Source organism: Thermobia domestica, chromosome 5 (assembly GCF_964235325.1).
Source record: "Thermobia domestica chromosome 5, izTheDome1.hap1.1, whole genome shotgun sequence".
In the NCBI taxonomy this organism is placed as follows: Eukaryota; Metazoa; Arthropoda; class Insecta; order Zygentoma; family Lepismatidae; genus Thermobia; species Thermobia domestica.
The window spans coordinates 149,530,202-149,556,231 of record NC_137458.1 but is presented as its reverse complement, the minus strand read 5'-3'; the positions used below and the strand labels follow the sequence as shown (position 1 = coordinate 149,556,231).

Sequence of the window (26,030 nt, the reverse complement as noted above, 5' to 3'; positions counted from 1 at the left end):
CCTGTGTTCTGAGAAAATTACCGACAAAGTTTCGAACTCGACCATCAACTTGGAGTGCGGAATTCTCAAATCGAAAAATTAACTATCCAAAAAGTATCTACGAATTTAGTACATTTTTGTACACCTTTTAAAAAATTTTGTACACCCCTGAATTTCGAAAAAAAATGCCTTCAAGTTACGGATGCCACCATAAGCAAACCATTAAGTTGGAGTGCCCATTAGCAATATATGACATATGATTACCGCATTTGATGCAACATATGCCGTAAAATTTTGTACACCTTCCGTAGAATTTTGTACACCATCCAAATAATTTTGTACACCCCTCCGATTCCAGAAAATTAGCTCCAAAATTTCGAACTCAATCATCAACTTGGAGTACGGAATCTTTATATTGAAGAATTAACAAGCCAAAAATCTTATACAAATTATGTACACTTTTTTACACCTTTTAGAAAATTTTGGACACCCCTGAATTTCGAAAAAAAAAGGCCAAGTTAGGAATGCTACCATAAGCAAACCATTAAGTTGCATTGCCGATTAGCAATATATAACATAAAATTAATGCATATAATTCAACGTATGCCGAGAAATTTTATACACTTTCCGTAGAATTTTGTACAGCATTCAAATAATTTTGTACACCCCTGTGCTTCCAGAAAATTAGCTATAAAATTTCGAACTTAACCATCAACTTGCAGTGCGGAATCATCATGTAGAATATTTAATTATGCAAAAATAATGTACGAATTTTGTACACTTTTGTACACTATTAAAAAATTTTGTATGCCCCTGTATTTCGAGAAAATGGGAGTTGAACTTACGGTTTCCGCTTTAAGCAAACCATCAACTTTGAGTATCGATAAGCAATATAAGACATACAAGTAGCGGATGTGATACTACATGTACCGTAGAATTTTTTACACCTCTCGTAGAATTTTGCACACCACTCTAATAATTTTGTACACACATTTGTTTGGAAAAAAATAGCTCCAAAATTTCGAACTCAACCATCAGCTTGGTATACGGAATCATCATATCGAAGATTTAAGTAGACAAAAGTAATCTACGAATTTTGTACACTTTTGTACACCTTTCAAAAAATTTGGTTAACCCCTGTATTTGGAAAAAAATTTGGCTTTAAACTTACCGATTTTATCATAAGCAAACGATCATGTTGTAGTGACGATTCGCAATATCAGACATTTAATTAGCGGATATTATTGTAGATGTTCCGTGGAATTTTGTACACCTTCCGTAGAATTTTGTACACCACTGTGTTTCGAGAAAACTAGCTCCAAAATTTCAAACTCAACGATCAGCTTGGGGTGTGGAATCTTCGTACTGAATACTTAAGTAGAAAAAATAATCAACGAATTTTGTACAGTCATGTACATCCTTTAAACATTTTGTGCAACCTTATATTTCGAGACAATTGCTCTTAAACTTACACTATCAAGCATATCAAACCATCAACTTGGAGTGCCTAATCGCTATATCGGACGTATAGGTATTAGATATTATTGCACATATTCCGTAGAACTTTTACATCTTTAAAATAATTTTGAACACTTCTGGATTTTGAGAAGAATACCTTCAATATTACGCACTGAACCATCAACTTAGACTTTGTACTCATCATTTCGAAGATTTAGGTAACTGTAATCGGAATTGAATTGAACTTGAGTTCCTTGTTTTTAAATCAAATAATGGTAACAGAATTGTATTTTAACAATACTGCAAATTATTCTGAAGAAACAAAATATAGAAACATTACATGTAAACATTACATAAAAATTTGGAAACGTGTAGGGCAAACAAAGTAAGAATAGAAACAAAATTAAAGAAATGTAGAACCATATTATCATTAAATGTAAAATAAGGACCCTTTAACGAACATTTGTCTCATCTGCTTCAAGATTTTTTCTTCTAAACTAATACATACTTAGGTTTGTAGTATAAACTTGTAGGTAGCTAATAAATCTTCAAATTTATGGGAGGCAAAATATTGAGAAGATATATGTTACAATATAAGGAACAACACTAAAACAAGTATCAGTAATACTATACGCTGTTAGTTTTCCTATTGCTCATATTAATATTAATAGGAACTAGTAAATCTACACATAAGTTGCCTCACACAAAGTCGAACGTAGACACGCTGTCATTGTCTCTGGATGTAAACTATTATCGTTCTCATTCTATGGCGAGCAACGTTAAAAACAGAAGTGGCTATTTTCTGCAATTTCCTGTTTAAATAAAGGATTACCAAAGGAGACGGAACTATTCTTGAGTCGTTTAAACGATTGGAGAAAAACAGCTTCTTTCTATCTATTACAGTTTTTGATTTTTGAAGATCAATATTGAAACTAGAAGTAGTAAATTTCTACCACTTCCTTTTAAAGTAGAGAGATATGGAAAACGATTAAGATGTCAAATCGATTCCAGGAAACAGCTTCTTGCTATTTTTTACCGTTTCTGTTCTATGAAGATAACATTGAAACCAGATTTTAATTTTTACTACTTCCGGTTTCAATAGAGGATTACCGAAGAAGATGGGAGCTATCCCTGATACAATTAAGTGATTGCAAAAACCACTTGTTTCTTTGTTTTACCGTTTTTGGTCAATGTAGATCAATATTGAAACTGGAAGTAATACATTTTTACCACTTCCAGTTACAGCAGAGAGGTGCGGGAAAAAAATTAAACATTTTCTGAACACGTGTAATCATAAAAAAAAGAACAAAAGAAACCTCACTGACTTTCATTGTTTGTTCTATGAAGATCGAAGGAGACGGAAGCTATTTCTTAGATACTTAATCGGTTCTACCGCTTCTTTCTATCTTTTCTAGTCAGTCTATCTTTTCTAGTCTATCTAGTCATTTAATTGTTTTCAGAATATGTATTCATGAGAAAAGTCTTATTGTCTAAATTTTTCAAATAAAAACTAATTTTGTAGGGACAGTGTAAGCGTATAAAATTGTCTTTTGTCTGTTCTGTGCCTCTTTATGTTTCCAAGAAACCTATTGCTTTGATATGTTATAACTATTGAATTAACTCATACTTTCCGATGAAGTTATATTGGCTACTATTGTATTATTTCGTGTATACTGAATTAAGAGACACATAGGTAACAGTGGCTCATTCATTCGGATTATCTGGTGTAGGCGAATTTCCAATCCCGTACTTGAAGCGCGTTCTCTGTGAATGAGAACTTATTTTCAGGCCTACAAATGTGGCAGCTCACTAATCAGATTACGTTGTACATTAGTGCCGAACGAAGTGAGCTCATAAGATAACTCGATGTGCATTTGTGCTTTTGTCAGTACTACGCTACAAGCCCCAATTTTGGTTCTTTTGACTTCAAATTTTTAGGGTGGACTCGTGAGATAGCTTTTGCTGTATAGTTTTGGCGGCGATCTGATGAACGGAAGTGGTTGGAATCCACTATAACTTCCTATTTCAATATTAATCCATAGACCACAAACGGTAAAAGATAGAAAAGCGGTAGAACCGATTAAGTATCTAAGAAATAGCTTCCGTCTCCTTCGATCTTCATAGAACAAACAATGAAAGTCAGTGAGGTTTCTTTTGTTCTTTTTTTTTATGATTACACGTGTTCAGAAAATGTTTAATTTTTTTCCGTATCTCTCTGCTATAACTGGAAGTGGTAAAAATTTATTACTTCCAGTTTCAATATTGATCTACATTGACCAAAAACGGTAAAACAAAGAAACAAGTGGTTTTTGCAATCGCTTAATTGTATCAGGGATAGCTCCCATCTTCTTCGGTAATCCTCTATTGAAACCGGAAGTAGTAAAAATTAAAATCTGGTTTCAATGTTATCTTCATAGAACAGAAACGGTAAAAAATAGCAAGAAGCTGTTTCCTGGAATCGATTTGACATCTTAATCGTTTTCCATATCTCTCTACTTTAAAAGGAAGTGGTAGAAATTTACTACTTCTAGTTTCAATATTGATCTTCAAAAATCAAAAACTGTAATAGATAGAAAGAAGCCGTTTTTCTCCAATCGTTTAAACGACTCAAGAATAGTTCCGTCTCCTTTGGTAATCCTTTATTTAAACAGGAAATTGCAGAAAATAGCCACTTCTGTTTTTAACGTTGCTCGCCATAGAATGAGAACGATAATAGTTTACATCCAGAGACAATGACAGCGTGTCTACGTTCGACTTTGTGTGAGGCAACTTATGTGTAGATTTACTAGTTCCTATTAATATTAATATGAGCAATAGGAAAACTAACAGCGTATAGTATTACTGATACTTGTTTTAGTGTTGTTCCTTATATTGTAACATATATCTTCTCAATATTTTGCCTCCCATAAATTTGAAGATTTATTAGCTACCTACAAGTTTATACTACAAACCTAAGTATGTATTAGTTTAGAAGAAAAAATCTTGAAGCAGATGAGACAAATGTTCGTTAAAGGGTCCTTATTTTACATTTAATGATAATATGGTTCTACATTTCTTTAATTTTGTTTCTATTCTTACTTTGTTTGCCCTACACGTTTCCAAATTTTTATGTAATGTTTACATGTAATGTTTCTATATTTTGTTTCTTCAGAATAATTTGCAGTATTGTTAAAATACAATTCTGTTACCATTATTTGATTTAAAAACAAGGAACTCAAGTTCAATTCAATTCCGATTACAGTTACCTAAATCTTCGAAATGATGAGTACAAAGTCTAAGTTGATGGTTCAGTGCGTAATATTGAAGGTATTCTTCTCAAAATCCAGAAGTGTTCAAAATTATTTTAAAGATGTAAAAGTTCTACGGAATATGTGCAATAATATCTAATACCTATACGTCCGATATAGCGATTAGGCACTCCAAGTTGATGGTTTGATATGCTTGATAGTGTAAGTTTAAGAGCAATTGTCTCGAAATATAAGGTTGCACAAAATGTTTAAAGGATGTACATGACTGTACAAAATTCGTTGATTATTTTTTCTACTTAAGTATCCAGTATGAAGATTCCACACCCCAAGCTGATCGTTGAGTTTGAAATTTTGGAGCTAATTTTCTCGAAACACAGAGGTGTACAAAATTCCACGGAACATCTACAATAATATCCGCTAATTAAATGTCTGATATTGCGAATCGTCACTACAACATGATCGTTTGCTTATGATAAAATCGGTAAGTTTAAAGCCAAATTTTTTTCCAAATACAGGGGTTAACCAAATTTTTTGAAAAGTGTACAAAGTGTACAAAATTCGTAGATTACTTTTGTCTACTTAAATCTTCGATATGATGATTCCGCATACCAAGTTGATGGTTGAGTTCGAAATTTTGGAGCTATTTCCTTCCAAACAAATGTGTGTACAAAATTATTAGAGTGATGTGCAAAATTCTACGGGAGGTGTACAAAATTCTACTTGACATGTACAATCATATCCACTAATTGTATGTCTGATATTACTAAATGGCACTCCAAATTGGATTTGCTTATGGTAGAATTCATGTTTGATTTCTACTTTTTCAAAATACATGGATATACAAAATTTTTGAAAGGTGTACAAAATCCGAAGATTATTTGTGTCTACTTTAATCTTCGCTATGAAGATTCCGCACTCCAAGTTGATGGTTGATTTCGAAATTTTGGAGCTAATTTTCTGGAAACACAGGGGTGTGCAAAATTATTTGAATGGTGCACAAAATTCTACTGAAGGTGCACAAAATTTTATGGCATATATTGAATCATATTCGCTAATTATATGTCATATATTGCCAATCGGCATTCCAACTTAATAGTTTGCTTATGGTGGCATCCATAAGTAGGCCATTTTTTTCGAAATACAGGGGTGTACAAAATTGTTTTAAAGGTGTACAAAATTGTACAAAATTTGCAGATTATTTTTAGCTACATAAATCTCGGATCTGGTGATTCCGCACTCAAACGTCAACTTGGAGTACGGAATTTTGATCGAAAATTACTGGAAACACAGGGGTGTACAAAATTATTTGGATGGTGCACAAAATTCTACGGAAGGTTTACAAAATTTTACGGCATATATTCAATCAAATGCGGTAATTATATGTCATATGTTGCCAATCGGCATTCCAACTCAATGGTTTGCTTATGGTGGCATCCGTAAGTAGGCCATTTTTTTTGCAATACAGGGGTGTACAAAATTTTTTAAAAGGTGTACAAAAATGTACAAAATTCGTAGATACTTTTTGGATAGTTAATTTTTCGATTTGAGAATTCCGCACTCCAAGTTGATGGTCGAGTTCGAAACTTTGACGGTAATTTTCTCGGAACACAGGGGTGTACAAAATTATTTTAAAGGTGTACAAAATTGTACAAAATTTGCAGATTATTTTTAGCTACTTAAATCTCGGATCTGGTGATTCCGCACTCAAACGTCAACTTGGAGTGCGGAATTTTGATCGAAAATTACTGGAAACACAGGAGTGTACAAAATTTTTTCAAAGATGTACAAAATTGTACAAAATATGTACAAAATTATGAACATGTTTAATATGTGATTTGCCGATTCCGCACTCCAAGTTGATGGACCTACATTGCAGCCCCTACTTTGATACCAGTTTTACCAACCACGATCACTCTGTCTTATACCATTAATTAAATTGTCACTACAGTTGCACCGAAAAAAACGTTGACACGCGAGTAGTGGCAATGTCACTGCGAGCTGTCAGAGACGTTCTCTTACTGGACGCACTATAATAAACTTTGCATGACATACTGTTGTGAAAAGAGGACTACATAACATTTAAATACACACGAGAGAACCAAGGATTTCTCCTTGGTGCGACCCCAACCACTATACTTCTTATATCTTATATCATGATCTTGTAATATTATTTGCTTCTATATTATTATCATCTAAGCTGACGGTTTTAATAAATAGTCCAAATAAATTATGCCTGTCCTTTTATTTTAAAACAAATTAGCATTCTAATTAGCATCATTTTAATTACTTAACGTGACAATTGATTGTTGCTATATTCAGTAACATATTTAGTATCATATTAATATTGAGGAAACTAAGTTATGATTTTTTTTTTTTTTTAAGATTTCAATTGTACCTGCCGAAACTCAGGGCTTGACGTAGCAGTTCTGAAACTTAAATATGCTCCAGCTATAGAGCAATTTCCTCATGTATCCTTCGCTTGCTTAGCACCTGCCGATATGCTGAATTATACAGACTGCTGGGTTGCTGGTTGGAACCAATCACCTAAGCTCACTATGCAGGTAACTCATTTAAGATTAGTTCAATGAAAGCTAATTTAATGTTAAGCAAAAGTCAATCATGTTTTATACTTGAATTGCATTGATGTTGCTACTATTTCTTATACCTCTACCTATCATATACAAGGTTTCCAGAATAGAGTTGCCACCCATCCCGATTTGGCTCTGTCGGCTCGGGACTTTAAAATGTCCCGATTTTCATATTTATTGATGAAGTTAGTAACATTATTCTTATAAGTCCATTCTAAACTAGAAGCAAATTGACGTTTGGAGAAGCACGTGGTACGCTGTTGCCACTTCGTGCGCAGCCCGGTTAGTTCTCGGGAAGGGGGATGGCTGTGTGTGTGTGTGTGTTTATGTGACAGAGAGAGAGAGAGAGAGAGAAATGAAATCTTGCTTGTGATTGTAAAGAAAGTATTCTTTTTAAATGTGTTTTTTTTAACAGTAGAACATCTTTTAATGCTTATGAGGAAAAAATAAATGAAAAATATAAACAAATCATGAGGATAAAAAGAACTTACAAAACACTTCTGAATGTCCGTATTCATCTGAAATTTGGGGCTGGTAGAAATATGCATTTGTTAGAAATTTGTCAACAAATATTTACAAATAAATGATCTTTAGTTTTTTAGTTTTCTATGTTGTTTCTCTAGCAGATGCTAAAAGCTATAACTGCGTACTGTAGTCACACCAATATAACGGAAACAGGGTTCTGCAATAATTACGTTTTTACCATTAAGCAAATTTGCACTATACACACAATCTGCATGCATCATACTCTAACTTTCTATGCTCACAGATCTCGTGTCTAATCACCCTTCTTTTCATGATATATTTCCTACACTCAATTTGAAACGATAGGTGACAGCACTCTTTCAATGTAGGTGTGTGCTAGTGATCTGTTTCACCCCGTTCTACGGTACTATACTGACTAAACGTAAGAAACAAGTATTTCTGCAATGAGATCAGTAAACAATTTTTGGTTCCCGCGACGATTTTGCTTTTTCAATTTTTTGTCACTGGAACATATATATATTGTGCTGTCCAAAAAAAAAAAAAAAAAAAAAGTTTGCTTTTGTCATTCAGGGTTTCTTCCAGACATGTTTTTGGGGTGGCACTGCCTCCCCGGAGCTCTGAGAGTGCCCCCGGACGAGATCAAAATAATACGTCTTATCATATAATAATAAATAAAATAGTACCAGCAGTGCCCCCCAGAATACTACTTGTGTCCTCCCCCCGGAACACATTTTCTGAAAGAACTACTATTTTCATTTTATTTCAGTAAAGGCCTAGAAAGGTAAATGCAAGCATAATTTAGAATCAGACATATCTGAAATGTAATTTATTCCAGTGGATAGACTCCACTCAAGTCATCATCATTACTACTGATGTCACTGCTACTAAGCTCCTCTTCACCAGATGAATCACTGGAACCACCAACACTTATTATTAATTGTTCTACACTTTCTTCAAGCACACCTTCATTTTTCCATGCATCTTGAAAACTTTATACGTATGGTTAACTGCATCTCTCCAGTTTTCTGGCGTAATTGAGGCTATGGCTTCTTCTGTTAATTTTACAACAGACGACATGGTGAAACTTTTATTTTTACGACCAACGTACCCTTTAATTTGTGCCCAAATAAGTTCTATGGCATTGAAGTGACAATGGTAAGGGGGAAGTCTCACTACTTTATGTCCATGTTGAGTAGCGATTTTGTCAATGACGTATGAGGGGAATTGGGGTTTGTATCTTTGCACGAGTTGCATTAATTCTGCTTTTCTCAAATCATCTCGAACCTCCACGTTGCGTTGAATTAACCAACGAACAATGTCCTCTTTTCTAGTGGCCATAGTAGGAGCTTTGTCAGCAACAACTGAATGGTATTTTGCGTTATCCATAACAATAATGGATGGCGTGTGCAGTTCGGGGAGAAGAGATTCCTGAAACCACTGAAGAAATTTCGTTTGGTTCATTTCCTCATGATAATCTCCTGTTTTCTTCGATGTGAAGAGAAGGGAACAGTTTGGGAGGAACCCAGAAGACGTACCGGCATGAAGAAGTATAATCCTTCCCCCTCTACCTAACGGCAATCCCATTGTGCCCTGAAGCGTGTCGTCGGTCCATCCTTTACTAACGCTGTGGTTCACGTTCACCCAGGTTTCATCAAGCCACACTATATTATCAAAATTATGTTTTAATATTTCCCGAAGAAATCTACATCGCCATGCAGAAACGTCCGGCTTCTCCATTAAAAGTCTCCTTCCATTTATTTTCTTATACGAAAACCCCAACTTTTTAATAATACTATACAAGGATGTTTTGCTTCCTTGAAAAAGTTCGGCTTCTTGGAGTGACGCGTGTAATTTCAGGAGAGTGGGGTGCTCCTTCTTTTGATAATAAGAATAAATATGTCGCCGTATAGCGTCTTTTTGGAAAGTATCCAAATTCGTCACACGTTTACTTACTTTTCTCTTCTTGCATGGAGTTTCTAATTTTGAAGACCCGGATTGATTTTCTTCATTTTCGAACTTCTCCTTGCCAATTTTCACGATGGTACATTTATTTACTTTTACAGCAGCGGCAGTCCTGTCAAGCACCTTATTTACAGGGATAATCGGACATTGTCCCTTTCCTGTTCGAAATAGTCCCGAACCGAGCAAATAATTTCCCTTGATTGTCCTTTAATAGGAATACCTTTCCCTAAAACGTTCTTTCTTTCAGAAGAATGTGTTCTCGGCCGTTTTGCAGGGAGAATGTCCTCATTTCACTGGACATAATTTAAAATAGCCTATATATTCGTTATATACACAAATATAAATATATATACACAAACACACAACACCACACGATATATACAACAAAATATCTCACATATACAAATATATTTACAGAATTGTACACAAAGATAAAACTCGAATGCACAAGAATAATCTAGAAATCACCCCCACACACAAGGAAACGAAACACTAAAAATATCTTCTTTCTTTCTGAAAACACGCGTTTACTAGCGGCAACATTGGAATATTAAGGTCTGTTGCCAAGGAAACCCTCCACCCACTGTTGGTAAAAGGGCGTTTATGATTCGACCCTCGCTGAGTGACCGCAATAACAGTGTAACGTAGACTCCTTTCTTCAAAACAAACTTGCACGTGTTTTTGAGCTGTCAATTTGCTTCTTGTTTAGAATGGACTTTAGTAGTAGTGTTAGTCGTAATAATAGTACTGTATTAGTATTATTGTTTCCACACTATACAAAGCCTTCTAAATTAGAAGGAACCTCACAGCCAGTGTTGCCAGACACGGCAAGCGAAATTACACACGCCTTCCGTCCAAATTGCACAATTTTACACACAAACTAGAAGACAGCGCACACAAAATTGCACAATATATAACTACCTATCTATAGGCCCTATGTATATTATGTCTGATGATGTCCACATCTATACATACATCGACTTTCCATTGTTCAAAGATTCAGCGTTTGATTTATTATTATTATTATTATTATTATTATTATTATTATTATTATTATTATTATTATTATTATTATTATTATTATATAGTAATAATATATAATTACCTTTTACCTTTACCTTTTACCTATATAATTACGTCACCTTTTTCTCGTTCAATAAAAGACCTCCCATCCCTCTCATTCACTATGTCCTTCATCTCTTTGCATAATGGCATTTTCTTGACAAGTGGCGAGAAGACAAAAAAAAGACTTCTTACTCCTTCCGTCTCATGTTTTGGCCAGCATCGAGGGTCAATATTAATTCATATTCCCTTGCTTGAACAAAGCAGCTTTGCTTGGGGGTGCTAATGGTCATGACACCCGCTTCTGAAAAACAAGAAGTGAGGTTCCAAGGGAGCGAGATATGTTTTAATGAGCCACTCTGGAGTTAGGCGTTGACGCTCGTAGATTTTAGAAGGAAATTTTCAGAAAAAATGGAAATAATAAATATTTGAACGAAAGGAACTTTGCAAAACTCGTTAATGATCAAAATTTTGAATTGTGCCAAACTAGACACAAAATGCACTCAGATTGGCATTACACACAAAATGCACACAAAGGACAAAATTGCACACATTTTGTGTAATTACACACACATTGGCAACGCTGCTCACAGCAGTGGCAGACAAGTACCAATTTGCCTGGTAACAGAAAACCTAAGCTTAAGGGAAGGGCGGGCAAAATGACACATAAGTTATAAATGGCATAATATTGTCGGAACAAAACACAATAACAAAGTTTTATACTCATATGGACAGCTTGGACCTTCTACCGTATTATACAACAAAATGGAAACAAAACAATTAAATATGTTTATGATAGACGGGATTTAATGTCAATATGCGAAAGTCCACTTTGCCCGCCTGTAAGTGGGAAAACTGGATAGGATAGGGTAAAAATGTTTGAGATAATGTTGCGAATTTAGTTGACATTAGTTGCGCAACTATTACCTTCGGAGAAGAAATTATGAAGTTAGAGATATGTAGTGCTCTGTGTTTACAATACATTTGTAAGAAATAGAAACTTTAAAAAAAATGCAAGCAGCTTTTGCATATATGTCTATTCAAACAACTTGAAAATCTACTCAGAATACAGCACATTATGTTCACGTAGTTATAAATGTGGCAGTTTAGTACTCAAGAATCTTGACTGTCCGAACAATTATCATGTGCCCACTCAAAACAAATCTTACATTGAAGCCATGCTTGAAGTTAATGTTACATGGTAAGTTGGCGGTATGGAATTACAATAGTTATAATACACTCTAAATCGCGTAACAAAGAAAACAGTATCGAATATAAAAATGCAAAATATAGCCAATTAATATCTTGTATTAATTTTCTTTCTTTGTTTTCTTCTGCTCAACTATAAATTTTCTAAGAGCAAACTTACCATGAGCAACATATTTCTCAATGGAGCATGTTTACGTACACGACCAAACACTTTTCGAATACTGCTTGCATTGTTTGTTTTTGTATTGGAAGCGGGCAAAGTGAAAAAGTTCCAGTTTGCCCGCTGTCTGTTATTCCTTTTTGCCCGCATCAGCACGATTCACATTTTATATCTCTCCAAATCAAGATTTTTATCAATTTACGAAACTATTTCATCTATTTCTACTTTGAATAATGCTGAACTCACCTGGTTGCGAAATACACATTTGTGTTGAATATTAGGCCACTAACATAGGCAACAGGCAGTGAGCTTACTTTAACATTGCAATAATGAAAGCAAACAAATCTTTCATTTGTTAAGCACTAATAAATCAATTGATTTCGAAAGTTTATTATTATTAGCTATTTGGAAAAAAAACGGAGCATTACAAACTTGCACAGGGATCCGCGAACATTTCTCGCCAAGATCATTGTAAGAATTTACTACGTCGCTAGCTGTATATTGCCATAGTAAATCGGAATTAATTTATAATAAGCAGCGTTCGAAATATGCTTCTGTCCAACGCAAGTGTAATGTACTGTAGTGTATCATTTCTGTAAACCTCTCAGATTTTACTATCATTTGACTGCAGACTGATTTTATTTTTCTTTCTGGTTCTTTACCGGAAACAAAGGATATCTGAAATAGATAAGACATGAAGCAAAGGTTAAAAGGAAACACCTGACAACTCCTTGTCATACTTTTCGTGGAAACATTCGAAATTCCAGTACGATCAATCGGTTTGCACAATCGTCATTATAATGAGAGCGTGAACCTACACGCAGTGGCGGCGTAAGGGCGGGGCGAGCGGTACCACCGCCCCGGGCCCCACTTTGTGTGGGGGCCCCGGACGGTAGATAAAAAATAATTACTAAAGAACTTTGTTAGCATGAGCCGTACAAGTACTGTTAAGGTTTATAAACCGCATCTTCCCTAATAGCAAACTCAGTTAATTGTCAATCAATATTACACCAAATAACGGATGAAACAACAGAAATATTTGTCTAATAAAACTAACTACTACCGGATTTCCGTATAAGTTAAACAAGCTATAGCTTAGGGCCTCATTCTCGTGGGGACCCGCAAAGAAATTTAAAGAAAAAACTGAATATAGATTAAAAATAAATTATCTTGGGGGGGGGAGAAAGAAATTTAAAGGAAAAATGTATGTGGATTAAAATATGAATAATGTTACATGCTGAGAGATATGGTCCCGCAAGTTCGTCGTTCGATTCTAGTGGATGCCACTTAGAAAATTTTATTATTTTTTTCCCAAGAAAAATTGAACTGATGTAGCCTCAAGCTTTTTTGAAGCATTTTGTAAAAGCTTGTTTGGTTCATTAAACTAGGTGCAATAGCAGAAGTCCTTCACCCTGCACTCCCCACATGTCTACATCATATTCCTTATCCTGACCTTTATTCCCTTACTTCCTACTTTTACGCAATACACATCTTTTATGGGTTTTTGTAAAACAGCCTTTGAATAAAACAATGAACACCAAATTTGTCGGGGAAATGTAGATAAGATTTTGACGGAGCAACTTCGTTGGACGACAGCTCATGGAGCTTCCTCGATGGATAAAGGTATTGTAATCAGTTGACATATTGAATGAACTTTACATAACAAACCATTACATTTTACAGACCAAAGATTCTTAATTTACCAACCCAAATTCTGCTGCATCTTTTCAAATATGCATTTTGTGTTTTTCATTTATAATTACAATAATAGCTATGATAAGCCACATCCCGAATTTTATGTTCATGTATTTTAATGAAAAAATTATACGATTTAATCATTCATGTTTCCAGCTTCTCATAAAGCTGGTGATGGAGATAACATCCCCAATTTGTTGGGCAACGATTTTCTTACATATTCTAGGTTGCTTTCAGTGCTTTGCCGATACTATTTACAGTGACAAAACAATAAAATAAAAGTTTCAATAATCTTAGAGAAATTTAAAGTAAAAAGCTGATTGTAGATTAAAACATAGTAAAAGGAAAATGGAGATATATTGTGTTGGTTACATTTTAAAATTTTATGATGCAAGTAATGGGGCTCCGACAGCTAGCCTGCTTCCTAATATATCACTGTTTATTTATTTATTTATCAGTTCAAGGGAAGGGCACAAAGAAGGGATCAACTTACGTAATGATTCATTAGGGTACTAGAATTCTGGTGCTAATTAAAAGCTCTTTGCTGCAGTTTTACAAGTCGAATTTTCAGAGAGCGAAATACTTTTGCTAGGCTGGTTTCCACTTTTTTGCTCTTGCTTTTTGGCGTATGAATTTACACTTCAGCTCACAAATTTAGAGTAAAGAAAATGTTCAATAAGAAAACAAGTGTTCAAATATTCAAAAGAAAAAAATAATTTATGTAAATTACGTTATATTGATTCCTTCTCTATTTAGATGAACTTAAATAGGACTGTTTTTTACGGGGCGTAATTTGTGTGGTGTGTTCCACAGTTTCTCGATAAGCTGAGTAAACTATTGCGCAATTCCATCATATGGATAGCTGATCACAATCATGTCGAGTAGTAACAGACAAAGCTCTACACAGCAGAGGACTTGCCGCCGCTGTGTATATTTTATTACGTGTCTCTGTGATCTTTTGCGCTGGCGCCATTACTGTCTGGCCGTAGTGCGAGTTCCCTTTATACTTTTACCGCTTGCTATATATATTTTATTACGTATGTGTGATTTTTTTGCTGTAGCCATTATTGTTGGAATTAATTGCGACTTCCTTTTATACTTTTACAGCTTGTTTGTATAGCTTATTACGTATGTGTGATTTTTCCGCTGGCGCCATTACTGTCTGACCGTAGTGCGAGTTCCCTTTATACTTTTACCGCTCGCTTTGTATATTTTATTACGTATGTGTGATTTTTCCGCTGGCGCCCTTACTGTTTGGTTATGCTTCGACTTCCCTTTATACTTTTACCGCTTGCTTTTTATATTTTATTACGTATGTGTAACCTTTGCGCTGGCGCCATTACTGTTGCGAGTTTTGCACACCCGATTTGTATATTTGCTGCTTGGTAGCCGTGGACGCTAATGGTATTTTTCGGCACGCTTTGTATATTTATTTAATATTGTGACCTAAGTAAGAAGAGAAAGTTTACTTACCTTTGATGACACGGCTGCTATTTTGCTGGCTATTTCTTGGTTGTTTGTTGTTGCAGTTGTATATAATTTATGTACATATTCTAGTGTTATTTGTAACGAGAATAATTACACTGATTTTTCCATAAATAGGTAAATTTTCCTTTTAGGGATGTTTTGTAGTGTTGCAGCGAAAACTAATTAGATTGTTGTTGACTTTAGTTTAGCGTTTCTTTTAGCAGCGAGGTTATATGAGACGTGGACATACTGATTAACGTGGAATCCGAACCACATGAGCTTCCGCCGGGAATAGAACCCGGGTTGACCACGCCAAAGTTGCGTACGTTAACCGATTAGCCAGGGAGGAGCTCTACAGTGATTAGACTACGTATAGTTACCTATAATATAATTTTTACGTAATGAGACCAAGCCCTAATTATGAATTATACTTTAATTTTTACTAGATTAATTATGAATTTACCTTGAACATTCTTTTATTTATATAATTGGAAATGATCAATATTAATTAACCTATAATACTTATTATATGTATATACTTACGTATGAAGAATTGAGCGTTGCCGATTGTGGTTTTGATGGACGGAGTTGTTTTTCCAATATGGCGGCGTTGCGTGATTGTTGAACAGAGGTTCCTCCATAGTAGGACTCTGAAATGCGAATGCGCGCGTTTTGCTTGCATTGTTTTTTTTTTTTTTTTTTTTTTTTTTTAAGGCTAGCCATGGGCTAGCTACCTTTCAGAGGGCTACACCCTCTTTTAGGGAAGGGTAGTGAAAGGTATAGGAGAAGTGAAGAATTTATGGATGGGCTATGGGGTTTTATTGATATTTTTATTTAATCATCTTTTATTTGAGGTCTTTATGATCTTTTCGATCATAAACATACAGCAAGGTAGAAGGAACTTTATATGTTTATATAACTGTTAACATAACGAAAAAATATAGTAAATGTAAGAATACAAAACAAAACATGACAAAAAAGAAATAAACTATCAAATTTAAAAGTATATAACAACGAAAGAATATAGTGAAGAAACGAACTCATAACAATATGCAATAAAGGAAAACTAACGAAATTGGAATATAAACTAACGCATAATATGAAATTTAAGCACTGATGGAGATGAGAGATGAAGTGAGGTGCACTGGACGCCACAACACATTATGAGGACTGTTAGAAGGACAAATGCAGTTATCTTCTGCCTAGGGGCTGCTCTAGGCTAATGAAGACGTGGTGAGCCCTGTTAGTAATGATGGAATCACTGTGCACAAAATGATGGAAAAATATGAGGGAGATGAACATGCAGGCGATAGTCGTCAAGGAGTTGTCGATCGAGGTGGTCTGGTGGTATGGTGTAGCAGTATAATGTAAACAGAAGATGAAGTGGGGTATAATGGTATCTAGCGGGTGCAGAGTGAAGTGCAAGGTGATGCATTGTGTCAAAGAGAAGAGGTTGATGATGTGTGTAACGTTGAGTGATGAACTTTAAACGGAGTGCTTCAAGGTGATAGCGGAGAGTAGGAAATGAGATCAAGGAATAGAGATCACGAGTCGGACTTGGCAGAGAGATTCGGAAGGCAATGCGAAAAGCATGTCGTTCAAGAATGGCTAGTTTGTCATAGTAGGAAGAAGAAGCGGAAATCCAAGCCGGAAAGCCATACGTAAGAACTGGTCTAAGAAAGACTTTGTAGGTATTCAATACAACATTGGCTTGAAGACCCCAGGTAGTACCGGTTAGGCGTTTGAGCAAGTTCAGTCGGTTGTAGGCTTTGGTTTTGACACTTTGGAGGTGCGGTTTCCAGGTGAGATGTTGATCGAAGATAATGCCTAAGTATGTGACAGTGCGAGTTGGAGTGATGATTGTATCGTGGACAGTGAGCGATAGGAGGGAGGGATTGCGATGAACTTTGGTACGTTTTCGAGGTGGAACAAAAGTGATGGCTTGAGTTTTGGAGGAATTTATTTTGAGCTTCCATAGAGAACACCAGTGAGTGAAACGATTTATAGCGGCTTGTAATGAAATATTTATGGCTTGGATGGTTTTGCCTAGAGCAAGAAAAGCAGTGTCGTCAGCATACTGGAAGAGGTGAACGTCGGGAGGCAGCTGCGGAAAATCTGCAACGAACAGAATGTATAAGAGAGGGGAAAGAGCAGAGCCTTGAGGGACCCCACACATAAGAAAAATAGGATGTGAAAGGCTTGCATTGTTTTTTTTTTTTTTTTTTTTTTTTGCTAGCCGTAGCTAGCACCCACCCAAAGGGTTACGCCCTTTATTTGGGAAGCGGAATTTATAGGAACTGTAGGTGTAGGTTAATTATCGTGAGGCAAAAGAGATTTTATTAACTTTATTAAATCCAAATTCATTCAATTGAAAGGACATTATGGCCGTTAACCATAATCATAAGGACAGGAAAACATGAATAAGTGTGAGCAATTAAACAGGAGAGCGTGAGAGCAGAACAGTGTGGAGAAATGGAACAATGAGGTGCACTTGACATCACAACACAACACAGAGTGTTAGAGAGACGAATGAATGTTATCTTCTGTCCAGGGGCTACTCTGGACGTAATGAAGACGAGTGGAGCCCTGTTAGTGCGGTGAAATCACTGTGCAACATATGATGGAATGATATATGGTGGGGGGATTGCAATGAGGAAGTCTTCAAGAAGTTGAAAGTCGGGACTATTTGGTGGGAGAACGTATTGGTACAGAGTAAACAGCAGAGAGAGTGGAGAATGACGGAGAATAGTTGAAGGTTTGCGAAGAGTAGCTTCGTGGTGCATGGCATCAAAGAGCAATGGATGGTGAGTCTGGAATCGCTTCGTAACGTACCGGAGTCGGAGGTCTTCTAGGTGATAAAGGAGTTGTGGAAAAGGTGTTCTCTCATATAAGTCACGTGTAGGGCTTGGTAATTTAATTCGAAAGGCAAGGCGTAGGGCATGGCGCTCAAGAATTTGTAGCCTGCGGTAATATGACTCTGGAGCTGATAGCCAGGCTGTAAAGCCATAAGTCAAAACAGGGCGTAGAAACGCCTTGTAGGTGTTTAGAAGTATCTTAGGTTTCAGGCCCCAGGTAGTCCCAGTTAGGCGTCGCAGTAAGTTTAGACGGTTGGTCGCTTTAAGAGCAAGACTTTTGAGATGAGCAGACCATTTCAGATGGGAGTCGAAGATAATGCCTAGATATGTGACTGTGGGACTAACAGAAAGTGGTGTTCCTGCAATCTCGATACTGAGATTGGATGGATTGCGATGAACCCGACTGCGTTTACCTGGTGGTAAGAAGATAATGGCTTGTGTTTTATTGGCGTTTAGTTTGAGGCGCCAGGTTTCGCACCATTGAATGAAAGCATCAATGGCAGGTTGAAGGATGCGATTGATGTGTTGAATAGTATTTGCCGTTGCCAGAAAAGCCGTATCATCCGCATATTGAAATAGACTGACGTTCGTAGGAAGAGCAGGAAAGTCAGCAACATACAGTAGGTAAAGAAGCGGGGACAGAGCCGAGCCTTGAGGAACACCAGAATGGATAAACACAGGGTGTGAGAGAGCAGTATTGATGGAAACATAGGTCAGGCGACCGGAGAGAAAATGGTGGATGAATCGAATGTAACATATTGGAAGGCGGAAAGAAAATAGTTTGTATAGAAGACCTAGGTGCCATACTTTATCGAACGCCTTTTCTAAATCAAAAAGGACAAGACAAGAAGGCTTAGATTGGTTAAACTGAGCTGTAAGGTACGTGGTCAGGCGGAGAAGTTGGTCGTTAATACTGAAGTTTGGACGGAATCCAGCCTGATGAATAGGAATAAGGTTGTGAGCGGTGAGATGGATGTGCAAGCGTGAGACAAGAATTCGTTCGAGTATCTTGCTGAAAACAAGGGTGAGTTGTATTGGGCGGTAGGAAGACACAGAGGGAGCTGGTTTTTTCGGTTTGAGGAACATTAAAGTTTTTGATGTTTTCCAATCGGTAGGGATAAAACCAGTACGGAGAATGAACGTGAAAATGAGTGACAGAAGATAATGGAGAATATACGGTCCTTCTTTGATATGACGGTAGGTAATAGAATCTAACCCTGGAGCAGTGTTACGCTTACGAGCTATAATGGAAGTAATGTCTGTGACAGTGATAGGAGCTGTTAAAGGTGAATCGTCGGGCAGAGGATGTTCGGTATGAGGTTGAAGTGATGGTGTGTTGAGATTCAGCCGAGCTGTAGGATGAGGGCGAGCTGTAAAGGCAGGTCCAAGAGGCGTGAAGACCCCTTGCAGCTGGTCAGCAAAAGCATTGGCTTTTTCCTCGTCAGTGTGTAAGGGCGTATCATTAAGGATGAGAGGATAAGAAGTACGACAGGATTGACCAGTGAGCTGGTGAAATCGTTTCCAGTACTTAGTTGGGTGGGCTGTATCGGAGAGAGTATTACAGGTTTTGATCCAGTTTCTGGTCTTGTAGGCAACAATATAGTTATGGACTGCTCTTTGGTATTGGCTTGCATTGTCGTATAGATTGATGGTAATTAAAATTGTGAAGAATTTGGCTGGGCGAAGTTGCATAGTTTAACATATTATTGCATTATGTGATTAATTTATATTATTTTTTGTTTTAGCATGTACTTAATTATTATAAAATTGAAATAATAATAATAGATAACGAGACATTTTGATAAAGAAAGCGGAACCCCACAGTACTACGATATGTACAACTGTGCTGCCATCTATTGGCAATAATTACAACTTTATTTAACAGCCACGTTATATGGGAGACTGATACAGAATGAGGGGGGGAGACTTAAGGTGAATTACATGAGATTTAGATGTACAAGAAAGAGAAGAGAATAAAATAAATAGAGAAAGCTATTATTGTTTATTGAATTGAAGCACCATTTAAGCGTAATATATTAGTTTGTAATGAGGTTATTAAATTAGGTTTAACTGGATACGTATGCACTTTGTAGGGTTGTTTATTATTTATTTAGGATTTTTATTTAATAATATGGTTTGTAGAAGTATATTGAATTGCTATAAAATAGAACAAACTTATATTTTATTTGTATAGATGTATTTAAGATTATATTCGGGTGCAGTTTTAGTATTGGTTTGCGTTAACGTAGTGAATGTGCGGAACGGCACATGATGGATTTGGAATGGGTGGAGTATTACAATTTACACGTTGCTTGGGAATTGTTTAGTATTGGTTTGCATTGATGAATGTTGCACATATTGAGGAAATGCTGAAGATTGTATTTATGCTAATTGGCACTACGATTTCCATTTGAAAGAATTAGATAAATAATAGCTTGAAAATATTTTAAATTGGATTACGGTATGGAGCATAATATTTAAGTATATTGTATTTACTGCGAACTAGAGTATTTATGTAGCTGCTATTATAGAATTAACAAGTACCAGAGATAATTATATTGTTTTTATTTACCATGTATTGAATTATAAGAATATATATTCCTTATAATATTTGATAACAGTTGGGAAGCTTTATATGGTGATTGATTTTTACGTGTGGAACTGATTTAATTTGAAGCAACAGCAAATACATTTGACAGATAATTGACGTATTTGCAACTATTGAAATGGGTATAAAATGCTTTATGTATGTAAAAATATTTAATATTTTTTGTTTGTAAAGTATGAGGCAATTTTAACTGCTAATGTATAACATTACAGATAGGGTTTTAAGCTATTTTAGAATGAGCTTAGGAGATAACAAAATTATTATGGAATGAGACTAGCATGATGCATAGGGAAGATGACATGTGGAATGTTTGGGAAAGTTTTATTATTTTAGGAAATAATATATTAATGAATACAACGGGTAATATTTTTAAGAGAAACCCATATTTTAGTATTGGTGTACTATTGAAAGCATGAATCAACAATTTTGAAGGCATAAGACATAGGCAAAGACTTGTATTTACTGGTGTTATTGTTTTACGTTTACCGGAGAGGATGTTGCTGCCATTATGTTAAAACAGTTTTGAATAGATTTGAATTATTGGAATATAGTATTTTTTATACTTAGGGACTTATTTATAAATACAACTTACGAAATTAGAATATTATCGATTGAATTATTTACAATGTATATAATTATTTATATTTTAATGTTATTGACTAGTTATTTAAAATTTAGACGAATTGTACTTTTAGTGCTGGAATGGTATATTTATATTGGTATAGATCAGGTACTAATACGGAACACATTGATTAGCATACAACTCTGCAGATTATATATTTGCGTAGCCGAAATTATGAAAACTGTTGATTTTTAGTATTCAACGCACTTACACGAAAATAATTGTACAATTAGAAATTGTTGAAAGTTTTGAATGGGCAATTATGTATATGCGTGGTGTAGTACAAGTATTTGGAATATACGTATTGTATTGTGTTATCAACTATTGATACAAATAGGCTGAAGGATTTACGTAGTATCTGCGTTTGCGACAATATAAAATGTTATGAGAATGACATGATACCACGTGATTGTCAGACTTGCATTATATAGTAATTAGTTTTATGTTTTATTAAGATATAGAGGTACATATTACGCATTAATATAGACACAGATTGATTTATTTTATTTTAGGCATGAAAGAGAAACTCCATATATTGGCGTTGACTGTGGAAAAACAGAGACGTGTGTACATTACAATTTTCCATTAGTATCTGAAAAGTTACACAGAATATAAACCTTCATCCAGCCTATGAGGTGGGTGCTCTTTGACTTGGCTACGGAGGCGATGCAATTCATGCTTTTTTTTTTTTTTTTTTTACATTGCTAGCTAAGGCTAGCTACCTCTGAGAGGGTTACGCCCTCTTTTAGGGAAGTGATTTGGAAGGATTGTTGGTTTTTAGGGCGGTGGTTGGTCTAAGTGCTTTATTTATTTATTTCATAGCAGTAATGGTCATAAGAAACTTTGCGTTCCTTAACATTAGGTGGAGAGATAAACATAAATACATCTATTTAACATAAAACATACATACATAGGTGTTATGAAAGTAGATGAACAGTGATTTACAAAATATTAAATGAGGAACACTAAATAATATACAATAAACACGATAAGGAGAATAGCAGATAAGTGATAGTAATGTAATATTATATTTATATAATTGATGAGGATGAAGTATGAGATGAGGTGCAATCACAGGACAACACATAGGAAAATGTTAGCGGACGAATGCAGTTATCTTCTTGCCTAGGGGGACTCTAGGCTATAATGAGAGACATGATGAACCCAAGTTAGTATGAGAAATTTACTGTGCATGAAATGATGGAAAAATGAGAGGTAAATGAGCATGAGTGACGTGATCATTCAGAAGCAAGAGTGAGGGATCATCAGGAGGAAGAGTGTAATGGTATAACGTAAACAAAAGAGATAATGGAGTGTGAAGATAACGGGTAGGTGTAGAATGCAGTGCTAAATAGTGCATTGTGTCGAAAAGTAGTGGATGGTGGTTTTGAAATCGGCGACGTATGTATGAGAGTCGAAGGGATTCGAGATGGTACTGCAGGGCGGGAAAAGTAATGCGCTGATATAATTCTCGTGTGGGGCTAGGTAATGTGATGCGATAAGCAATTCGGAAGGCATGGCGTTCGAGAATAAGAAGTTTGTGGTAGAATTTTTCTGATGCGGCAATCCAAGCTGTGAAACCATAGGTGAGAGTAGGGCGAAGAAAGACTTTGTAGGTGTTCAAGACTGTGTTTGATTTGAGACCCCAGGTGGTTGCTGCGAGACGTTTAAGCAGGTTGAGACGATTGTAAGCTTTTGTTGAAATTGTTTTAAGGTGTTGCATCCAGGTGAGGTGTGTATCAAACGTAATGCCTAAGTATGTGACTGCTTTTGTAGCTTGCAGAGGAACCTGGTCTACGTGGAGAGATAGACAACGTCGATTTCTGCGGACTTTGCTTGTTTTCTTTGGTGGAATGAAGATGATAGCCTGCGTTTTTGTAGCATTGATGGTGAGTTTCCAGTGGCGGCACCAAAGGCAGAAGTCAGAGATGGCTGTTTGTAAGATCCTATTGATATGCTGGATGGATGTTCCTAGAGCAAGAAAAGCAGTATCATCTGCATACTGGAAAGAATAAATGTTGTCAGGGAGGTGTGGCATGTCAGCAACAAACAGAATGTATAACAAAGGTGAAAGGGCAGAACCCTGTGGAACTCCTGACAGTAAAAAGATGGGATGAGACAAATGTTCGTTAATGGCAACATAGGTGATACGACCGGAGAGGAAGTTGAAGATAAGTCGTATGTATGCTGGAGGAAGTTGGAGCCTGATCAGTTTATAAATAAGACCGAGATGCCACACTTTATCGAAAGCTTTCTCAAGATCGAATAGGACTAAACATGATGGTTTCACTCTATTATAATGCGTAGTGATAAGGGTTGTGAGACGTAAGAGTTGATCGTTGATGGAGAAACAAGGACGGAAGCCTGCTTGAGCGAGAGGAATAATATTTCTGGTGTTGAGGTAAGTATGAAGCCGTTTAACGAGAATGCGTTCGAGAAGTTTGCTAAATGTGCTTGTGAGCTGGATTGGCCTGTAAGAGGAGATCTCATGAGGGGGCTTATGTGGCTTTGGAAACATAAGAGTTTTAGATGTTTTCCAGGGTAGAGGAAAGTATCCTGTACGCAATACGAAGGTAAAGATATTGGCAATGAGGATGAGTATTGTAGGTGGACACTCTCTGATCTGGCGATAGGTAATATTATCAAAGCCAGGCGCTGTGTTTCGTTTACATTTGATAGTGTTTGTGACCTCTTCAACAGTGATAGATGAAGTAATAGCTTGGTTTACACTAAGTTCATGCATGGTGTTGGGTTGCAAGAATGCAGAGGTGTCAGCACTGTCTGCAACATGGGGTGTAGTTCCAGGGGGCGGTGGAGTGAAGATGTTCTGCAGATGGTCTGCGAAAGCATTTGCCTTCTCCGTATCTGTTTGAGCAGCAGAATTGCCGATCAGAATTGGGTATGGTGTTTTTGTGAATTTGCCGCACAAAGCGTTAAACTTTTTCCAGAATTTAGTAGGATGACTGGTGGTAGACAGGGTATTGCAGGTTTTAACCCAACAACGAAGTTTATATGCCTGGATGTAGTTGCGCACAGTTCTTTGCAATTGGTGATGATGGAGTAGGGCTTCAGGATTTCTGGTGTGAATGTAATCTCGATAGAGTTGACGAGAGCGTGAGATCATAGTCAGATAATGTGGGGGCAGGCGAGGTAGATATGGTATATTTTTGCTAGTGGGAATGAAGAGAGTGCTAGCTTCCTGTATGGTTTGAGTAAGTGTATCAACTGTGGTGTATAGATCGTCTTCTGTAGTGGGGGATGACAGGTGTTCGGTGCGTTGAGCGAGGTAAGAGCGATAGCTGATCCAGTTGGCTTTATCAAATCGAAAACAGGTACGGGAAGGCAGTTGCGAGCGAGATGATGCAGAAGAATGGAAGTTTATGGTGAGTTTAACAGGAGCGTGATCACTACCTAGTGTATCAAGTACTGCAATGCTGCTATGGGTTAGGAGATTGCTAGATGTTATAACAATGTCAGGTGTGGTATTTGACTCTGGGCGAGTAGGTTTGGGCAACTGATGAATAGTTCCAGTAGTGTGTGTGGTGATAAAAGCTGCAAAATTGGTACGATCGAGATCGGAGCGACTATGCATATTGAAATCTGCCATGATGATGTAATGGCGATAGGAGTTTGAAATGTGCTGTACAAATTGTAGTGGAAGAGGATGCCCAGGCCGGATGTAGATAGTAGCAACAGTAATGATTATAGATTTGAAATACACAGTGGTAATGATGTATTCGGGTAACGGAGTAAGAGCACAGTAGAACTGGCGATAAGGCAAATGAGGAGAAAATCCAATCGCTACACCCCCATTAGCTCGCTGTGCAGGCAGGAGATTGTCAGCGCGTAGAATTGTATATCCCGGTAGGCGACATGAAGTTGATTTGGTTAGAAATGTTTCATTGAGGAGAAAAACTGTGATATGCTCCTCTAGTAACAGAGTTTCAAACAGTAGTTTGTTCTTTGAAAAGGATCTGATGTTCAAATATAGAAAGTTAAGTGCAATTCATGCTTAGAGCAGTTAAAATATGGGATTATATATGGGAACTTATATGCGAAAACTTGGTAGACAGAACACTTTTGTCACTTATTTAAAAAACTATTGTATAGTTACAAGAGAATTTTGAATCGATTTTAATTTATTTAGGAACTACCATATACAATATTATAATTATTTACGGTGAATGCGGTAGCAACACATGATTGCATGAAAATATGTGGAGCCATCTATTGTATAAATTGGAAAACACAATTATGATTGTACGCGATAGAGGCACACGATGATGAATTACACACTTGTAACATTTCTGATAACTACATAAAATGTTATGAGAACGAGATGATACCACACGAATGTCAGACCTGCATTATATACTAACTAGATTTGTTTTATTAAGATATAGGTGTACATATTATGCGTTAATACAGACACACAATGAATTATTTTATTTGTGCATGAAAGAGAGATACCACATATATGCGTTGACTGTGGAAATGCAGAAGCATGTGAACATTGCAACCTAGCATTGTTATGTGAACTAATACACAAAATATAAACTTTAATGTAGTTTATTGTAATATTTATCAAGAGTTTCATTCCCATCCAATGGATGGTAGGACCGTAGAAGGCA

General features: G+C 36.2%; 1 protein-coding gene across 1 annotated transcript in view; it reads left to right on the top strand.

Annotated features, from left to right (window-relative positions):
* The window catches only part of LOC145686175 (uncharacterized), a 158,301-nt gene that overhangs the window by 76,749 nt on the left and 55,522 nt on the right, over positions 1–26,030 (top strand). The window contains exon 5 of the mRNA XM_081759195.1: positions 7,068–7,246. Within this exon, the coding sequence (XP_081615321.1) occupies positions 7,068–7,246 (179 nt within the window). The remainder of the gene's footprint in view (positions 1–7,067; positions 7,247–26,030) is intronic.